General features: G+C 43.7%; 3 protein-coding genes across 3 annotated transcripts in view; 2 read left to right on the top strand and 1 right to left on the bottom strand.

Moving 5' to 3' along the window:
- Positions 1-428, bottom strand: part of LOC126919129 (uncharacterized) — a 102,074-nt gene extending 101,646 nt beyond the window's left edge. Inside the window, exon 1 of the mRNA XM_050727853.1 lies at positions 293-428. Within this exon, the coding sequence (XP_050583810.1) occupies positions 293-428 (136 nt within the window). The remainder of the gene's footprint in view (positions 1-292) is intronic.
- The window catches only part of LOC126920420 (ankyrin repeat domain-containing protein SOWAHB-like), a 97,307-nt gene extending 94,847 nt beyond the window's left edge, over positions 1-2,460 (top strand). The window contains exon 8 of the mRNA XM_050730760.1: positions 2,002-2,460. The gene's annotated coding sequence lies outside the window, so the exon portion shown is untranslated. The remainder of the gene's footprint in view (positions 1-2,001) is intronic.
- The window catches only part of LOC126920451 (uncharacterized), a 104,420-nt gene that overhangs the window by 86,430 nt on the left and 3,187 nt on the right, over positions 1-14,803 (top strand). Inside the window, exons 2-4 of the mRNA XM_050730821.1 lie at positions 9,819-9,892; positions 10,239-10,331; positions 14,759-14,785. Coding sequence (XP_050586778.1) covers positions 9,844-9,892; positions 10,239-10,331; positions 14,759-14,785 — 169 coding nt within the window. The 5' untranslated portion in view covers positions 9,819-9,843. The remainder of the gene's footprint in view (positions 1-9,818; positions 9,893-10,238; positions 10,332-14,758; positions 14,786-14,803) is intronic.

Below are 14,803 nucleotides of genomic sequence, written 5' to 3'. Positions count from 1 at the left end.
GGACCGCGCGGAATAATCCTGGTTCTTCCTGGTTGTTTTGCCAACGGACATCTTGTTTCTTTTTCTCTTTCTCCTTCATTTTTCCTTTTTGCTTCTTCTCTTTTTCCCTTTATTTCAAATTTATTATATCCCTTACAGAAAAAAACTGCTGGAATCTGTTAAAAAAAATATAATTCCGAAGAAGCGCACAATACCACCGATTGTGAGTATTTCTGCAATAACTATTTGGACCCACTATTAGTTCCAGCACTAACTAGTCTCAGTAATTCACCAGCTGTAATTCATTACTGACTATTGATCAGTACTAAGCTCTCAGTAGTACAAGCACCAGAATCTAGTAATGCACTACTCAGAATCAGTACTATATCACTGGTCAATCGTGTGATATCTGCAGGAGATGCTTTCAAAGCTTTCGTGTTTTCATTCATGGTAAATTTCTTTTAAAAGCGTATGGCGTCATCGATCATACGGATATTTTTATATGAAAATCGCTGAAAACACTGCAGTCTAATTATTCGTGAAATAACTTTGTTATCTTCCGTACACGTTTTACGGAAACGCTAAATGCTTAGTGACCATCGACAGAGCTATGCGATCGTCGTGATACCGCGAGGTACCACGCGACAGCGACATTTAAGCGCGGTCGGACGAATGGTTCGCGCGTGTCTGCGCGTTTTTGCGAGACCTGCCCGCGGCCATTAAATTTACGAGCCGTCACGGCTAACTTGCAAAGAATAATAACGTATATGCTCGAAATAATCCGCTGGTCGGAATAACCCGCTATATGGAAATAGCCGGGCATTTGAACGGCTCGATGTCAAAGCAAGCCAGCCCGGATATAACTCAACGCTTAAACGAGACCGCGTTCGCTTCAACCGCTCGTAGACGCGTGCTGTTTTGGATTTAAAAACTCGCTCTTTACATTTTACTCGCGGGTTATTTCTAACTCTCTCGCTTTTTGTCCAGCGTGTCACTCATAGCGTAAACGGACGATTTAAACGAAATTTGCGAAAAACGTTCCCTCGACTTCTCGTTTCGGCCCTGAATTCCATCCCTGTAAATTCTCTGACCGTTCATACGGGATGATCCTCTTTCTAGTTAATTGAAAGACAATGTCGCCGATCGCTTCGCGGTTCGCCATCTCTCCGTCTCATTTCACATATGCTGCGGTTCGTAAATGAGCGAGCCTCTCACAAGTCAAACTGATCGACTCCACTTGTCGACAATATCATAATTTCATTACGTAAGTACACGGTTAATACTCAATTGTCAAGGAATAAACGAGTTAGTTCCATAAGTTCGTTTTAGTCGCAAGGAAATGACAAATAACAATAAATTATTGTGCAAGAGCGGTCAGATATAAAAGATCCATCGATCGACGTCCTTTAGATTTTCCATCGAGCCATATCGTCGATCTGAATCGCAGCCAAGAATCCAGCGGTCCGTGCCAGTTCCGGTGGAGAATTTTTTCGCCTCGACATCCACGCGGAGTAATTCGAGCCCTGACGACGATTCTAGAGATGTTCGGGTCTTCGTGAGTCGAGTTTCGTCGCACCGTGTCCTTCCCTCTCTCGTGAGCTCGCGCCCGGTGATCGACTGCCCTCGAAGTGCTCCACCTCATTCTACTCTCGAGTGCTGTCCGACGTCGCCATTCATCCAGCTCGTTCCGGTCGACGTGGCCGGGAGCCGTTGCTTAATTCGCGAATATTTCACCGGGGCCCCGCGGGCTGAAAATACGCTACAGCTGGTCGCGTCGTGTCTACAACCGGGCCACCGTCGCGATTTTTCCGAAATATTCGCGACGTGGCCCGTAAATTTCCGTCGTTGGCGTATTTTTACGTTCACCCCATTTTACGTTCATCCTCCTTCTCCGCTGTCTCTCCTTTTCCTAATCGTTTTGTCTCGTTTCTCTGCAAGTATAATCCGTGCGTAGAGTTATTTTATTTCGCAGTATAAGTAGATTGTACGATCTATTATCTCATGTTGTTGATGATGTTGCAGACGGCGTTGCACTGGGCGGCCAAGCACGGCGACGAGAACATCGTGAAGCTGATCGCGGGTACCTACAAGGATTATATCAAGAGCGTCAATGAGACTTCGGTGAGTTCGATAACAAAACGTGGCTTGCGATCTTTAATTTTCTAAACGAAGAAAAATTCTATACGGATAAAATTTCTGATAGGTGTCTTAGATTTTACGTTTCTGTTGAAATAAATGACGCAAAGGTTTGATAGAAATTTTGTCCCTAATGCGGTTCATCTCTAAGCTTCAGAGTTCATTTAAAATTCGTACAATGTCCTTCTCGCCCGTTTCATCGCGTCAGATGCTTAGATCAGATCATAAAGGCTCCCCGGCAGTATATCTTTTTTTAAGGTACATTATGCAAACGTGGGCGTATAAGGAGTCCGTATGGATTTTTTAGTACCGTATGGTGTCATCGCGAATAAACTTACGATCTATAGAATGCTATTCAATACTTATATACCTACAACTCAACAATTATTTTAAGTCTTATCGCATCTGCACCTTTGATGATCTATTGCTTCTAATCTTGTCTTCTTCTATTTTCGGATACTCTGCCAATCTGCGATCCACAGAACGGGGTAAGTCTTACTATCGACTTTTCGATTTTAATTCGTTGCGAACATTCCACATACCAAAATCTGATCGCTAAAACACGTAACAAGGATCAGCGCACGATGGAAAACGTCAAAGGAAAAGTAATAAACTTTCTCCATAACCTTCCGCAATTTAAATCCATCCACGTCTCTCACCACCTGCCGCGAGTGTCTCGAGCAGCGCGTGGCGCAAATAATAACGACGAACGGGGAGGTAAAAAGAACGAGATCGATAAAGAGAAAAGCGAGGCAAGGCTGGCTGAGAATAAATCGCGAGCAGAGTATCGCTCTGGAATCTACCGTGATCTGTAAGTGGCCGGCGTGCGAAAGGAGCGTAGGACGCGCATTTAAGCTGGTTGCGAGCGCCGCGTGTCTCTTCGTGCCGGCAGAAAGGCGCAGAGTTTGTCCCCGTGGCAGAAAGGAAGGAAAGAGAGGGAAAGGTAGGCGCAGCGCACAGAGAGAAGACTGCAGATAGGATCGGATGTGTGTGGTCCGCCGCTTTGCTCTTTATAAGACTTATATAAGGTGGAGCGCCCTTCGCGGGGCAAAGAAGGAGGGCAGAAAAGAGACGAACCTACGGAGAAAACGAGAGAAAGAACGAGAAAGAGGAGAGAAGGTTGCTCGTTAGCGGCTCGCGACAAACACCGCTGAACTACCGCACACGTTCTAGTTAAACAGACCGATGAAGATAGAAATATGTAACAACTATGTACAGCGAAAAAGATGTAATGAAATTCATCGAAATTCAATTTAGAGGTAATGGAAGCCTTTAGATCGACTAGAATATTTTACAGGTTTATCGCAAGGAAACGGTTACGTGCTGCACAAGGTTCTTCCCGTTCCCTCTCTCCTCTCCCTCTTCACGAAGAGCCTCAATTAAGCCGATTAGCGGCGTAATGGTTGCAGATCGCATCTAATCGCGATCATATTCGTTCGACAATGAATCTTTCGAAGTTCCGTAGCACGTTCGCGCATCCGCCTGCTTGTTACTTGATACGCTCGTTTATTTTCCCGTCATCGAATCCCGTGTTTCTCGTTTCGGAATTTTACAAAATTCCTTAGAGCTTGCAAATTAAAGAAATTATTTTAAGTCCATAGATAGTCTCGTATGAATAATTGATAGCACCGATAGTAAAAAGGTTGGAGACGATATAGACTTTTGCAATAGAATTTGAAAGAAATCAAAAATTTTGTAACCTGTATCAATTTTCCTGCGGACCTCTCAATAGCGATAGACGACGGGAGAAACAGAGAGAGAATCCTTGGAAAGTAGGTTCGATTCTTTTAAAACACCAGCCGTGTCCGTCGAAGTACGCCAAAATCTCTGTTTTCAAGGATTAGTGCTCGATTTAATAAATACGCGTGTATTCGTGTAGGTACCAACAACGTCGGCCCAGGCTAATCCACTCCGGAATGAATCCATTCTCTATCCGGCCAGCTCTTTTTTCCTTCCAGCAGCGGCTTTAGCGGCAGACGGTGAATCGTGTCGCACGGCGTAATCTGTCACAGCCACCACTCTCGCCGTAGTTTTCTGCGGCTTATCCCAGCGGCCGCCTCGCCCGCTTAATGCTCTGGCAAATGAAAAAGAGGGAAAACCGTGGGGAACCGACGACGAGTCTCTCCGGCCGCCTCCCTGCTCTCTTAAGTCGCGTATCTTTCTCGTCGCGATTTCGCGCTGTGTAATATCCTACCCATCTTCTGCTCTAACTGTTTCGAATCAAAGCAACTGCGCTTCTTCGTCGTTTCAGTGTAACAGGAATTTTCTATTTCTCTTAGAGAGATTGGAGCAGAGTGATTGCTACGAGGAACTTTGGTTGAGATGAAAGTAAATGAAGTTAAATTTTAATAAACTTCGAAGATGTCTATTCGAAACAAAGACACGTAAACTTCTCTGTTTGGAGATTTAAACACTCATCGTCTAAACTCTGAAGTAATCCTACATTTCTTAGATTTATGTTCCAACGACTTCGTATTACAATTAATAATTCAAAGGATCAAAAGTCTTAATTCCTTCCTCAGCTGATCGGTTTTTGGCACAGTATCTTATCTGGTGACGTATATATCGGGCGAAATTCGTGGAGACATTTCTTTTCGCGATTGACCGAACGTCGAACGTTAGACGTTACCGGCGATCTTACGTGGCGCACGGCGGATCGGAGTCACGAGCGTAATCTGTCACCGGTACCGCTTCCAGCGCAGTTTTCTACGGCTTATCGCGGCATCGGCTCGCATTTAATCCCCGCAAAAAACGGTGCCCGTTCCCCACGGGGACCGTAAGCCGCCCGTGTGGCGCCTGTATCCTTGCAGGCGTACGACAGACAACGACAATGGCGATCCCACTGGTAGACCTTCGAGACACCGGCGGAATCTGTCGCGTACACCGGGTGACCCATTTCGAACGCATCCTGTAGAATCCCGAAATCGAAGATCATATAGAGGAGTAGACTACTTTTGTTAATGAAAGCTGACGCAGAGAAATCTTAGTGATAAATGTCGTCGTGAGTGACTAGGTTTGTTCATTCAAATGCACGCGAATCTTTTTTCTATTTTTAGTAATCTTGAACACTAGATAAAAATGCATATACTTGTTTGAGTGTTATTGATGAACCTCGTGGTCTCGGGGATTATTTAGTAGTAAATCTATACCGAATTTTATTAATAAAAGTATGAAAACCTTCCAATTGAAAAAGCATCGTTGCGTCAGTTGCCGATTTATCCAGCTCTACACCACAATCATGTTAACTCAGCCACTACTGTCTGAAGTCCGTGAAGGGATCTTTAAGAAATCATCCGTCGATGTTTGCGACCGTGTAACATTTTCCCTACAAATTAACTCAGGAAAGCCAAGAAGTCGAGGACTGGAGAATGGGGCTACCTGAGAGACTACCAGCCGGTGAGAGCGAAAAAGCGAAGAAAAAAGGTGGGATCCGCGTTATAGGAACCAATATTCGAGGGTGTCGAAATACAAAATGTCGGAATCTCGGCCGTCAAGGGCGGGCCGTTATGATTTAGCTGCTCGTAAAGGCGGCTCAATGTAGGAAAATATTAAAATTGAAAATCCTCAACGGTGATATACGCGTGCGTGATATTGGTGGCCGGCAGCTGTCCCGTTCCCGAAGATTGTCGCTGAAGAAGGACGGCGACACTCTGCCTAGCGCAAGAGGACGCGTAGACACACGAGTTCAGGAACGCGAAGAGAAATCTTTTGGAGTAACCGAGACAAGACGAGAGGGTTGGAAAGCGAAGGTGGAGATCGTGGGGGAGAAAACGGGTCTGGTGACGACGCGATATTGTCTCGAGGCTCGGTGACTCCGCGTGTCGGGACAATGCTACTTTAAAATATCGTCGAAAGTATAAAGAGGAGAAGGAAGGGTGAGCCACGGTGCGCGTATACGCGAACGAACGAAATAGAAAAGGGTGAGAGAGTGAGCATGCGTGAAGGCAGAGGGTGTCGTGCCACTTGTCGCGAGGACACACGTGTCGCACGCTATTGGAGTCGGGGAAAAAGGGTGACTCCGAGTTACCCCATACGTGCCATTTTCTATTCCTGGCGTCGTTGTAACGCGCGGCCTTTCGCCCACCTATACGCGGGGACTTTAAAGTGAAATAAATTAGAGCCGGCGCCCACCGAATAACTCTCTGCCTCTCTCTTTTTCTCCCTCGTCCAGCCGGCTTCGACCCCTTTCGAAAACCTCTGCACCCCCGAGGGTTGCAGCTCTCGCCTCGAAAACGACGTTCGCCTATGATCGCGGTTTCGACGCATTTGTCACTGCGTTTATTGCGGAATGCGATATTGAGAGAGATATAGTGTATATACAGGGAGGCTGTTTATGGTGGCGCGTTCGGGAGTCGATTCAATTTTTTAGTCGTCTCGTTCAGCTTGTAACTTGAAAACATCGCTCCTCGCGTTGTCGACGTTGCAACTGGTGTTCGCTTTATCGAATGGTTCGAACGAAGTTTTCGCAGTTTATTTTAACTGCTGACTGTGTATGGGCGCAGAGTGGTTTATACGGGTTTTTCAAATAGTCTGAAATCGTTGCTGGATATTAGTCGCAGCTCTATTTTAGTGGAAAATCTTGGAAATTTAAACGACGCGAAATTGGACAATGACAATTTAAATCCTGTTTGGAAGTTATACGAGAGGCTGTGCGTATAGAGATCCGTTGCATCGTCTACGCAATTCTTACGGATCGTCCGCGTTTTCACTTCCACCGGATAATGACCGGTGCACGCACACAATTACGCGCAATTTGTCGCACTTATCGAAGCGTATATCGTGAACGGCCGGTACGTGCTCGTACCTCGCTTTCGTGAGTACCGGTTCACCGAGACACCGTCGCGAGTTTGCACTTTGCATACGATATTTCAAGGTCGCGCAATTTTTATCCCCGCCATGACTGACGCGATCGATCTTTCTTCCACCGATGAGAAATTCTTTCAACCTGTACCTCGTCCGTGTGACATGTTTTGCTTTACCCAAATTGTGATTAAGCCCCTCTTTTATAATAATCGTTGCGTTCCAATAGCTATAAGACTATAAAGCTGAAAGTGTCACGGTTATTTTCTGTCCGTGATTCTAGCCGTAATAACGTTGCAGCACCAATCACACTACTTGTACTTATTTTTCTTTCATGACTCGATTTATCCAACTATACATATATATCACTCCGTCTCAATGACTCCGTTACTAGATTTTGCAATATAGCCATCATTAAGATGATCGTCAGACGATATAAAATCATCGATTAATTTCAATATCCATAGGGATCTGCTGCGATTCTCCAATTTTTATATTTCATTCATTTGTTCCCACAGTAACAAATGAAACAGATTTGTAATATTTTAAGAGGATATTCGACGTAACATTAGAATAAACCCGATATATTTTAATGTCGGAAAAACACAGTTAAGTAAAACATGATCGAGCAACGCAAAGAAAAGGGAAAAATTTAACTTTCTTCAATTTCGAGGTAGATAGGACATCTTAACTAAAGAAGACGGCATAGAAACAAGGTTGGCGCACAAGGTTTAAGATGCTGAGCGATTTTGGTCAGTCCGAAAGTTGCCTCCAATGTACATCCACCTTCCCATTTTCCTCGCAGGTACTTTCTCGGTTCGGGGCCACGCAGTCCGCCTGCTAAATTATTCAAAAGATTGGAATCTTAAGGGCGAGCTACTGAATTATTAATTTATAGGCGTTATTGGGTGCGTGTGCGGCTATCTCGATACCGGCACGCATTAGTCAAACGGGTTATGGCGATCGGGCCAGTCGGCTACGCGTCGATCTTCGAGCTGGTATTGTTAATATCTTTGTAAAGGCGAAGAAGCGGATCAAAAGTGGCAGCTGTTTCCTGCGCGACCGTGGAAAAGCGGTCCCTCTTTCACCTGCCGCCCTCCGCGCGATACTAATTGCCAGATAACGTCCCTCCGATGTTTCATCCACCGCGACACAATTTCGTGTACCATCGATTCCGCGCTACGCGCCATTTCACGCGCGTACACTGTCGCCCGTGAGTGTTCCGGTGTTTTCAGTCTAGCGAAAATATTTCACATACGTTTCGAATGAAACCCTTTAATCTGATTTTCTCCTTTGATCTTATCCCAGAGACAACCGTATACAATTAATGGATATCAACGAACATTAAACAGCAGTTTATAATACTGTTACACGATACGTATTAGCTTAACTTTTGGAAATGGCTATTAAATAATTTTAATTTTCACGCGAATAAATCGATGCACTTTCTATAATGTATTCGTTGTTACTGTCATTTTGCGCATATAACATGCAAAATTGCGCCAGGTGTCCGAATACTTGTGGACTGTAGCATACGCGTACTCCTTTTATTCCCGTTGCACCTTTTCTCCGCGCGTTATGTCGCGTCGCGACGCACGAGGGTGCGAAAGACGTTTATTCGGTATCGTTTGCATCGTAATTGGCTGTCGCGCGTGTATCGGGATATGGTGATACTGTCGTAGATCAGGGACATGGAAGAACATGTTATTAGAGCACGATGAGGGATTACATTGTCATGGGACGAGTGGTATAATTCTTGTGACGGACGCTATAGTCGCTTTTGTTCCACCTTTCCTTTCATTCCCTGTTCGATGATAATGAGATGCGTATTGTGGTAGGTTGGGGTTAATCGCTGGTGTTTACCGTTCTTTTATAGCGATCCAAGTTACGAAGTAACATAGCAACCATGATAAGAAACTTGGTAGCTATTCGCAGTGTCTATAGTAATTTCACCACTCGAGTTTTTTAGTCATCTTCTGAATTGTTGGTTTGAAGGTTGAAAATACATTAATGGTTCAATTATGCATGCTACCAGGTAACTATATTTTTCTATACTACGACGGTAAACTGGATCGTTTATATTCAAACCGAACCTTCTACCACCTCTTGGCTTTCAAGAAATTCGAAAAAATTCTAGAATACTTGTCAACGTCTATATTAAATTATTTAATAATTCATTTAGTCAAATGTGCGAAACTTTGTCCAACCAAGATAAAAATTCTTTCCGGAAAGATTTAAAGGTGAAACGTCGTTTTATTTTTATGGAGAACTAAAGAAATTGAAGACAACCGTCACGTTCTACCCTGATCTTCGAAGACAACCCCATCGCAAAGGAAAACTCGTACAGGGGGACGTATTCTGTGAACGATTATCGGACGATGTTGCGAGATAACGGTGAATTCGTTGAAACCGCAGAGAGCAGCGGCGAGATCCACGCCAAACAGCCGGATGAAAGTCGGAAAGTTCATGCGTATGCCAATCTGTCTGTCGCACGCAAGGTTCGTTTTCCCGGCATCGCGTTTCAATCTCCTCGTTCGTGCACGCACGCGGCACGGCACGGAGATAATATTGTTGCGTCGCGGAAACGCGAATTCGCACGCTCCGAATGATATTCATAATACGACGCCATTAATTCCTCATTGTCTCCGCGTTCCTTCGCCCCTCCATCTTGACTTTACCTCATTTTTTTCTCCATCGTCATCCTCCCATCGCGTTCTCGATGGCGAGAAAATAGCCGCGCCGCGATAACGCATCAATGGAAGAGCCGTTTTCCCGTAGTTCGTTGCGTGCGCTCGAGTTTTTCTCTCGCAAAGAAGTAAAAACTGGATCCTCGTTACGTGATTCTGGTTATGTGGAAAATGTTGCTGGTTAATCGTAGCTTGACTCGTAATTCGACTCTTGCAGGGATACACGCCGTTGCACATCGCGATGCAGTTCGGTCACGAGAATATCTTCAATCTGTTGGTTCAGGTGTACGGTGAGTTCTTATTGTTGAGAATCGCGGATTAACGCTTTCTATTGACACATATGTCGTGTAGTTTTTTTAATTACTTATATAATTAAGCGTAAGCGACACTGCTGACATAACCGAAGCATCTTTGCGCTTGTGTGTGAACGAAACGATTGCCGCGCTTGGTACAAAAAAATTGACGATAAATGTACAAGAACTAAATGCGTTATGCGTTAGAAAGCTATCGCTACGATAGCAGTCCTAGGAAAACAAATCATTCTATAGTAAATGCAGTGCTCTTGACCGATGCGTATAAGAATCGTACGGTTTTCACGATTATCTCTTCCATTTTGTTTTCACACGATATTTACAGGTGCGAACCAAGAGGTACGCGACTACAGCGGAAAGAAGGCCAGACAATACTTGGTCTCCCAGGAGGCCGCTGTCAGTCAGGACACCTTCCGCAGTAAGTACCGCGCTCCTTTGAAGCAAAGAAATTCAAAGCGATGCAAAGGAAAGAAAAAAAGGGACAGCAGCAAGATGGAGCAAAAAGAAAAGAATAAATAGAATTTATTATCCGCGTAAAAGCGCAATAATTGACTCGTAAATGCGAACACTATCAAGGCGAACGATCGAGTGATGTTATCGGCGGGCACCGTAAATGAGACGCGTCAGAGTTTCATAATATTCGCGCAAGGGAAGCTCGTAACGTTTACGCAAATCACCGAGTAAATTACCTCCCCGTCCGTGTGCTTTTATAGTCGCCTTTTTTTCTTTTTTATTCTCCGCCGTTTTTTATTCTTTTCCTTTTATTCACCATTGAAACCCGAGAGAATGATCATCGTCGTCGATCTCTTTCCTTTCCGTTGCGGTTATCGCGCTAACATCGGTGGTCTATTAATTTCGCGTTAATCGCGAGCCTGAGAAAACGCATCGGACGAGAGGGACGCGGTGCCGCGCCGTTTCAATGCTACGAGCAGATACCATTGTCGCCCGAACGAGAAGCGATTAAAGTTACGCAACATTAAGAGGCAAACACTCGAATCCAGTGGGGAAAGTATCCCCTCTAACGAGGATTCCCCTGCTCGCTTCGATTGTATTTTAAACAGTGCCCGCGTTTCTGTCGATTCGATTAAATCCTTCTCGCTATAGAAATCGTTTGAACCATAGCGTATGTTACGGGCTAAAGGTATCTCGATTATGCGAATATTATTACAATAGAGTATGGCTTGTATTAGATTCGAGAAATTTATCTAATCCGAATTAATCCAGCTACTTGACGAATCGGAATAAATTTTAACGAAGAGTTCTGCGCTTATACTTTTGGCCTGTAATGTTCGTAAAAATTGATACGTAATTTAAGACACGCGAGTATTCTCTTTCAGAGAACGTAAATAATCTAGAATTTAGTTTTACGTATGTTATTACAAACTGTAATTTACAAGAAGGAAATTTTCCTTGGAAGGATGTTTATAATTTAATACCTTTCAATTATTTCCTCAAGCTGTAACTTGATTCGTATAATCCGTGACAATTCGCGATTTTATTTAAGTAAATATCATACGAAAGAAGAAATACAACGTAATAAAATACGGATGCTCAATCGTCGCGATAGAGCAATTACAGGTTTCCGCACCAGGTACACCGCAGTTTACATTGCTTTCATGCGCTTGGTTCTGGTTCAGCCTTGGTTTTCTAAGCCTTCTATTTTCACTATCAGCTTTCTTTTGATCGCGCGCATGTCCGTCTCGAGGAATTCGCCTGCCGTGTCTCGGCGACGTTTGCTTCCTAGTTTCCATACTCTTTCCAAGGGAGCATGCGAGTAATCTACATGAGGCATTAACTAGTTTGCATCGACCATACACCTTGTTCTTCCTCCTTCTTTATTACAAACAATTAAATTTCTACTTTGTTCTCTGTCTGTCCGTATAAATCTTGCTCGAACGAGGATATTTACACAGACATACACGCGCATACGTTTGCTCTATACTTGGTAGAATTCTGTCCTTTCCTCCTAATAAACTCATTTCTCTAATCATTTAACAAATTCATCCTTTTCGTAGTAACAGAGTTCATCGAGACAAAGAATATTGCACAATGACGATCAGACATGTGTCGTAACATCTAAAGTCCAAACTCATTTCCTCTTTGCCGAATCAAAATCATTCGAAAACAGGGAATTAATAGAAATTGTATTCGTCTCTCACATTTATTAAAGCAAATCGCTATAAGCATGTGCGATAACATTATCTACACACATGTAAAATAATTTTAGTAAACTCCTATATATTCGAGAACTTTTTACATGTTTTTTCTTTTTTTTTTTCATTTCTTATAAAAGCTGCACTTTATACGTAAACCAACGAAATTTCAACTAATTCATTCGATCGAATCACGCTGTATCACACGATCGTACTAACCGAACGATCTCCTCCTCTGTTTCTAACCTTCGCCCAACGATAACCACGTATTCCAAAATCTGATAATGTTTTCCATCGTCCAGCACCGAAATTTTCATCGAAGTTAACCCTCCATACTATAGTAAGCACGAGTTCACGGCATGCATCTCCTGCTTGCTTCTAAACGTTAATCCTGCCTCTGTAAAGAAAAAGTAAAAGGTGTACAGGTATCCCGTGTGACGACCACGCGATCGAAATAGACGACAGGAAATGGTTTCGGGTTCTCTCCTCCTCTGTCCTCTGTTCTCGGTGAGTATCGGGGCTCTGGAAGTATTCTTCTGTTGTAGGGATTACTGCTGCCGCTACGCTCAGGCAAGTTCAGAAGCACACCTCTGCTAAAGTAGTAAAGCGCTTGTGTCGCAAGATTAAAGTAGCCGCACCTTAGAGTAACGTATGACTGTCACTTTTGTCGACGCTGACGTGAGTATTGCGCGGAGAATCCGCGGGTCCACTTCGCGTTTTTAACACGCTACGCCATCGAGATATCTCGACGGTCTACGACAGCAAGAAGACTCTCCGATATTTTTTTTTCTATCCTTTTGTTTTATTTATTATATTCTTTTTTCCTTTCTCTCTTACTTTTTCCTCTAATTCAATCGGTATCCGATAAACAGTGGACCCGTTCATTCCCGAAATTCCAATGGAATCATGTACTCGTGACTCTTCGCTTCAGTCTTTTCTTTTTCAACGAATCGCACACCACTGATTATTTTTGTGATGTCTTTACACGTATACTTAACTGTAAACGCGTATAAAGTCGCGAAGTGTGGCTGTTTGCGAACGCGTAAATATTTCGTTTATCTCGTTTATTTATTGTTTGATGATGTCGTGTTGCTATTAATTGAACGTTGCGCTTGTCACCGAATGCCTCGACGTAATTAAATCACACTTGTGTAACGATCGATGCGTGGCATTCTCGTGTTGCGCTACTCTCGAGGCTTGACGCAACGCACGTGGTATCGAGAAGGCTGAAAATAAAACTGGTGAACAAGCATAAATCCTCGCCTCACGTTGTCTCCAAACGATTTGTCTTTGAACGAAAATTACGTTTCAACGATCAATCGAAGTGGCAGTAGTACCTGAAAACACTCCCAGCACCGTAGAAACGATGTGATTTAACCCTGTCAGCCGACGATGCGAACAGTTCCTGAATGCCGCGATTTTATCTCGTTCAATTTACACGTTTATGCTCTCCGGCGATCGCGTAAGACGGCGAGAACGACTCGGGCCTGTTCCACATCGTCGGCTAACGACAATCGTCAGTGTTTTCTTTGTTGTCACTGTTCAACGCGTTTGATGGTAAAGCATGTGTACGCGAGCATGAGAAAATTTACCGATTTCCTTCATTCACGTCCGTTTTCCGTACGCGTTGCACCTCTAGATCTCGACAATTGAATAATCGTCAGTTTTATTTTAACAGAGATTCGCTTTGTTACACGTCCTATCATTACACGTTAATTGTATGCAGCGCGAGTTCACTCACCCTTTTGATCTTCCGTTCGATGAAACACGCGAGAAGATCGACTACTTCCCGCCGCGGCGCCGGAAGGCGCTCGCACGACTTCGCGGCAAACATCGACTTCACGCGCGAATACGAAGCGACACGAGTTACTTTTTAACCAGATTAACTCTCTCGGTTGTATCTCCGTCCTGTTTCGATTGCTCCGTCGAGTATGAAAGACGAGTTTAATCGTTTTACGAGCGAATCCATCTTCGATGCTCGGTTGCGTGGAAGAAGTTTGTTTTTAGATGATCAGTGCTTAGTAGCGTCGTAGCAAGTTGTAACAGAGGCTGACTGCCTACGTATTTCGTATATTTTTCTACGATTAACGACGAAGACAAGAATTTCAAGAGCTTGCTATTGACTCAAACGAGTACGATAAATTCTCTTATTCGTTGTCGCTGATAATAATCAGCCTATTTTACGAGCTACTTTATCACGTTAAACGTAATACTACGTTAGGTAGCGTTAATTGGTCAAAGTTATCACAAATCTTACGAATACTAAAGCTTCTTTAATTTAAGTATTTTGATCAACTGCGACATCGCTGATCACTGATTATTTCTATGACAGTTGACGTATTGATTCGAGAAGAAATTTCGACAGAGCGTTTTCTTAAGAATTTTTATAGATTCGTCTAGAAACTTTGAACGATCGTATTAATCGATCAATGTGGTTACCAAGCACTGAGCATCTCTGCAGCTCCTCCATTCGTTATTAACCAACGTCGACAGCCAGCAAATACAACGGAAGCTGTCGTTCTAACGTTTTCTAACCACGACGACTAATTCCGTTCGGTCGTTTAGTGGCTTTCTGATAATTTTTAATAATCACTCCGTGTCTACTAATCCTTGATACTCCTCTTCTTCGACGACCGCGCGCGTCGTCGTGCCTCCACGAGACAGTCTCAAATGATTTTCTATTTTATTTCAGAAATAAAAGCAAGGAAAAAGCATGCAGGTAAGAAATAATACGCAT

This window comes from Bombus affinis, chromosome 1, assembly GCF_024516045.1.
Source record: "Bombus affinis isolate iyBomAffi1 chromosome 1, iyBomAffi1.2, whole genome shotgun sequence".
Classification (NCBI taxonomy): Eukaryota; Metazoa; Arthropoda; class Insecta; order Hymenoptera; family Apidae; genus Bombus; species Bombus affinis.
The sequence above is the reverse complement of the archived record's forward strand: the minus strand, read 5'-3'. Positions and strand labels throughout refer to the sequence as shown.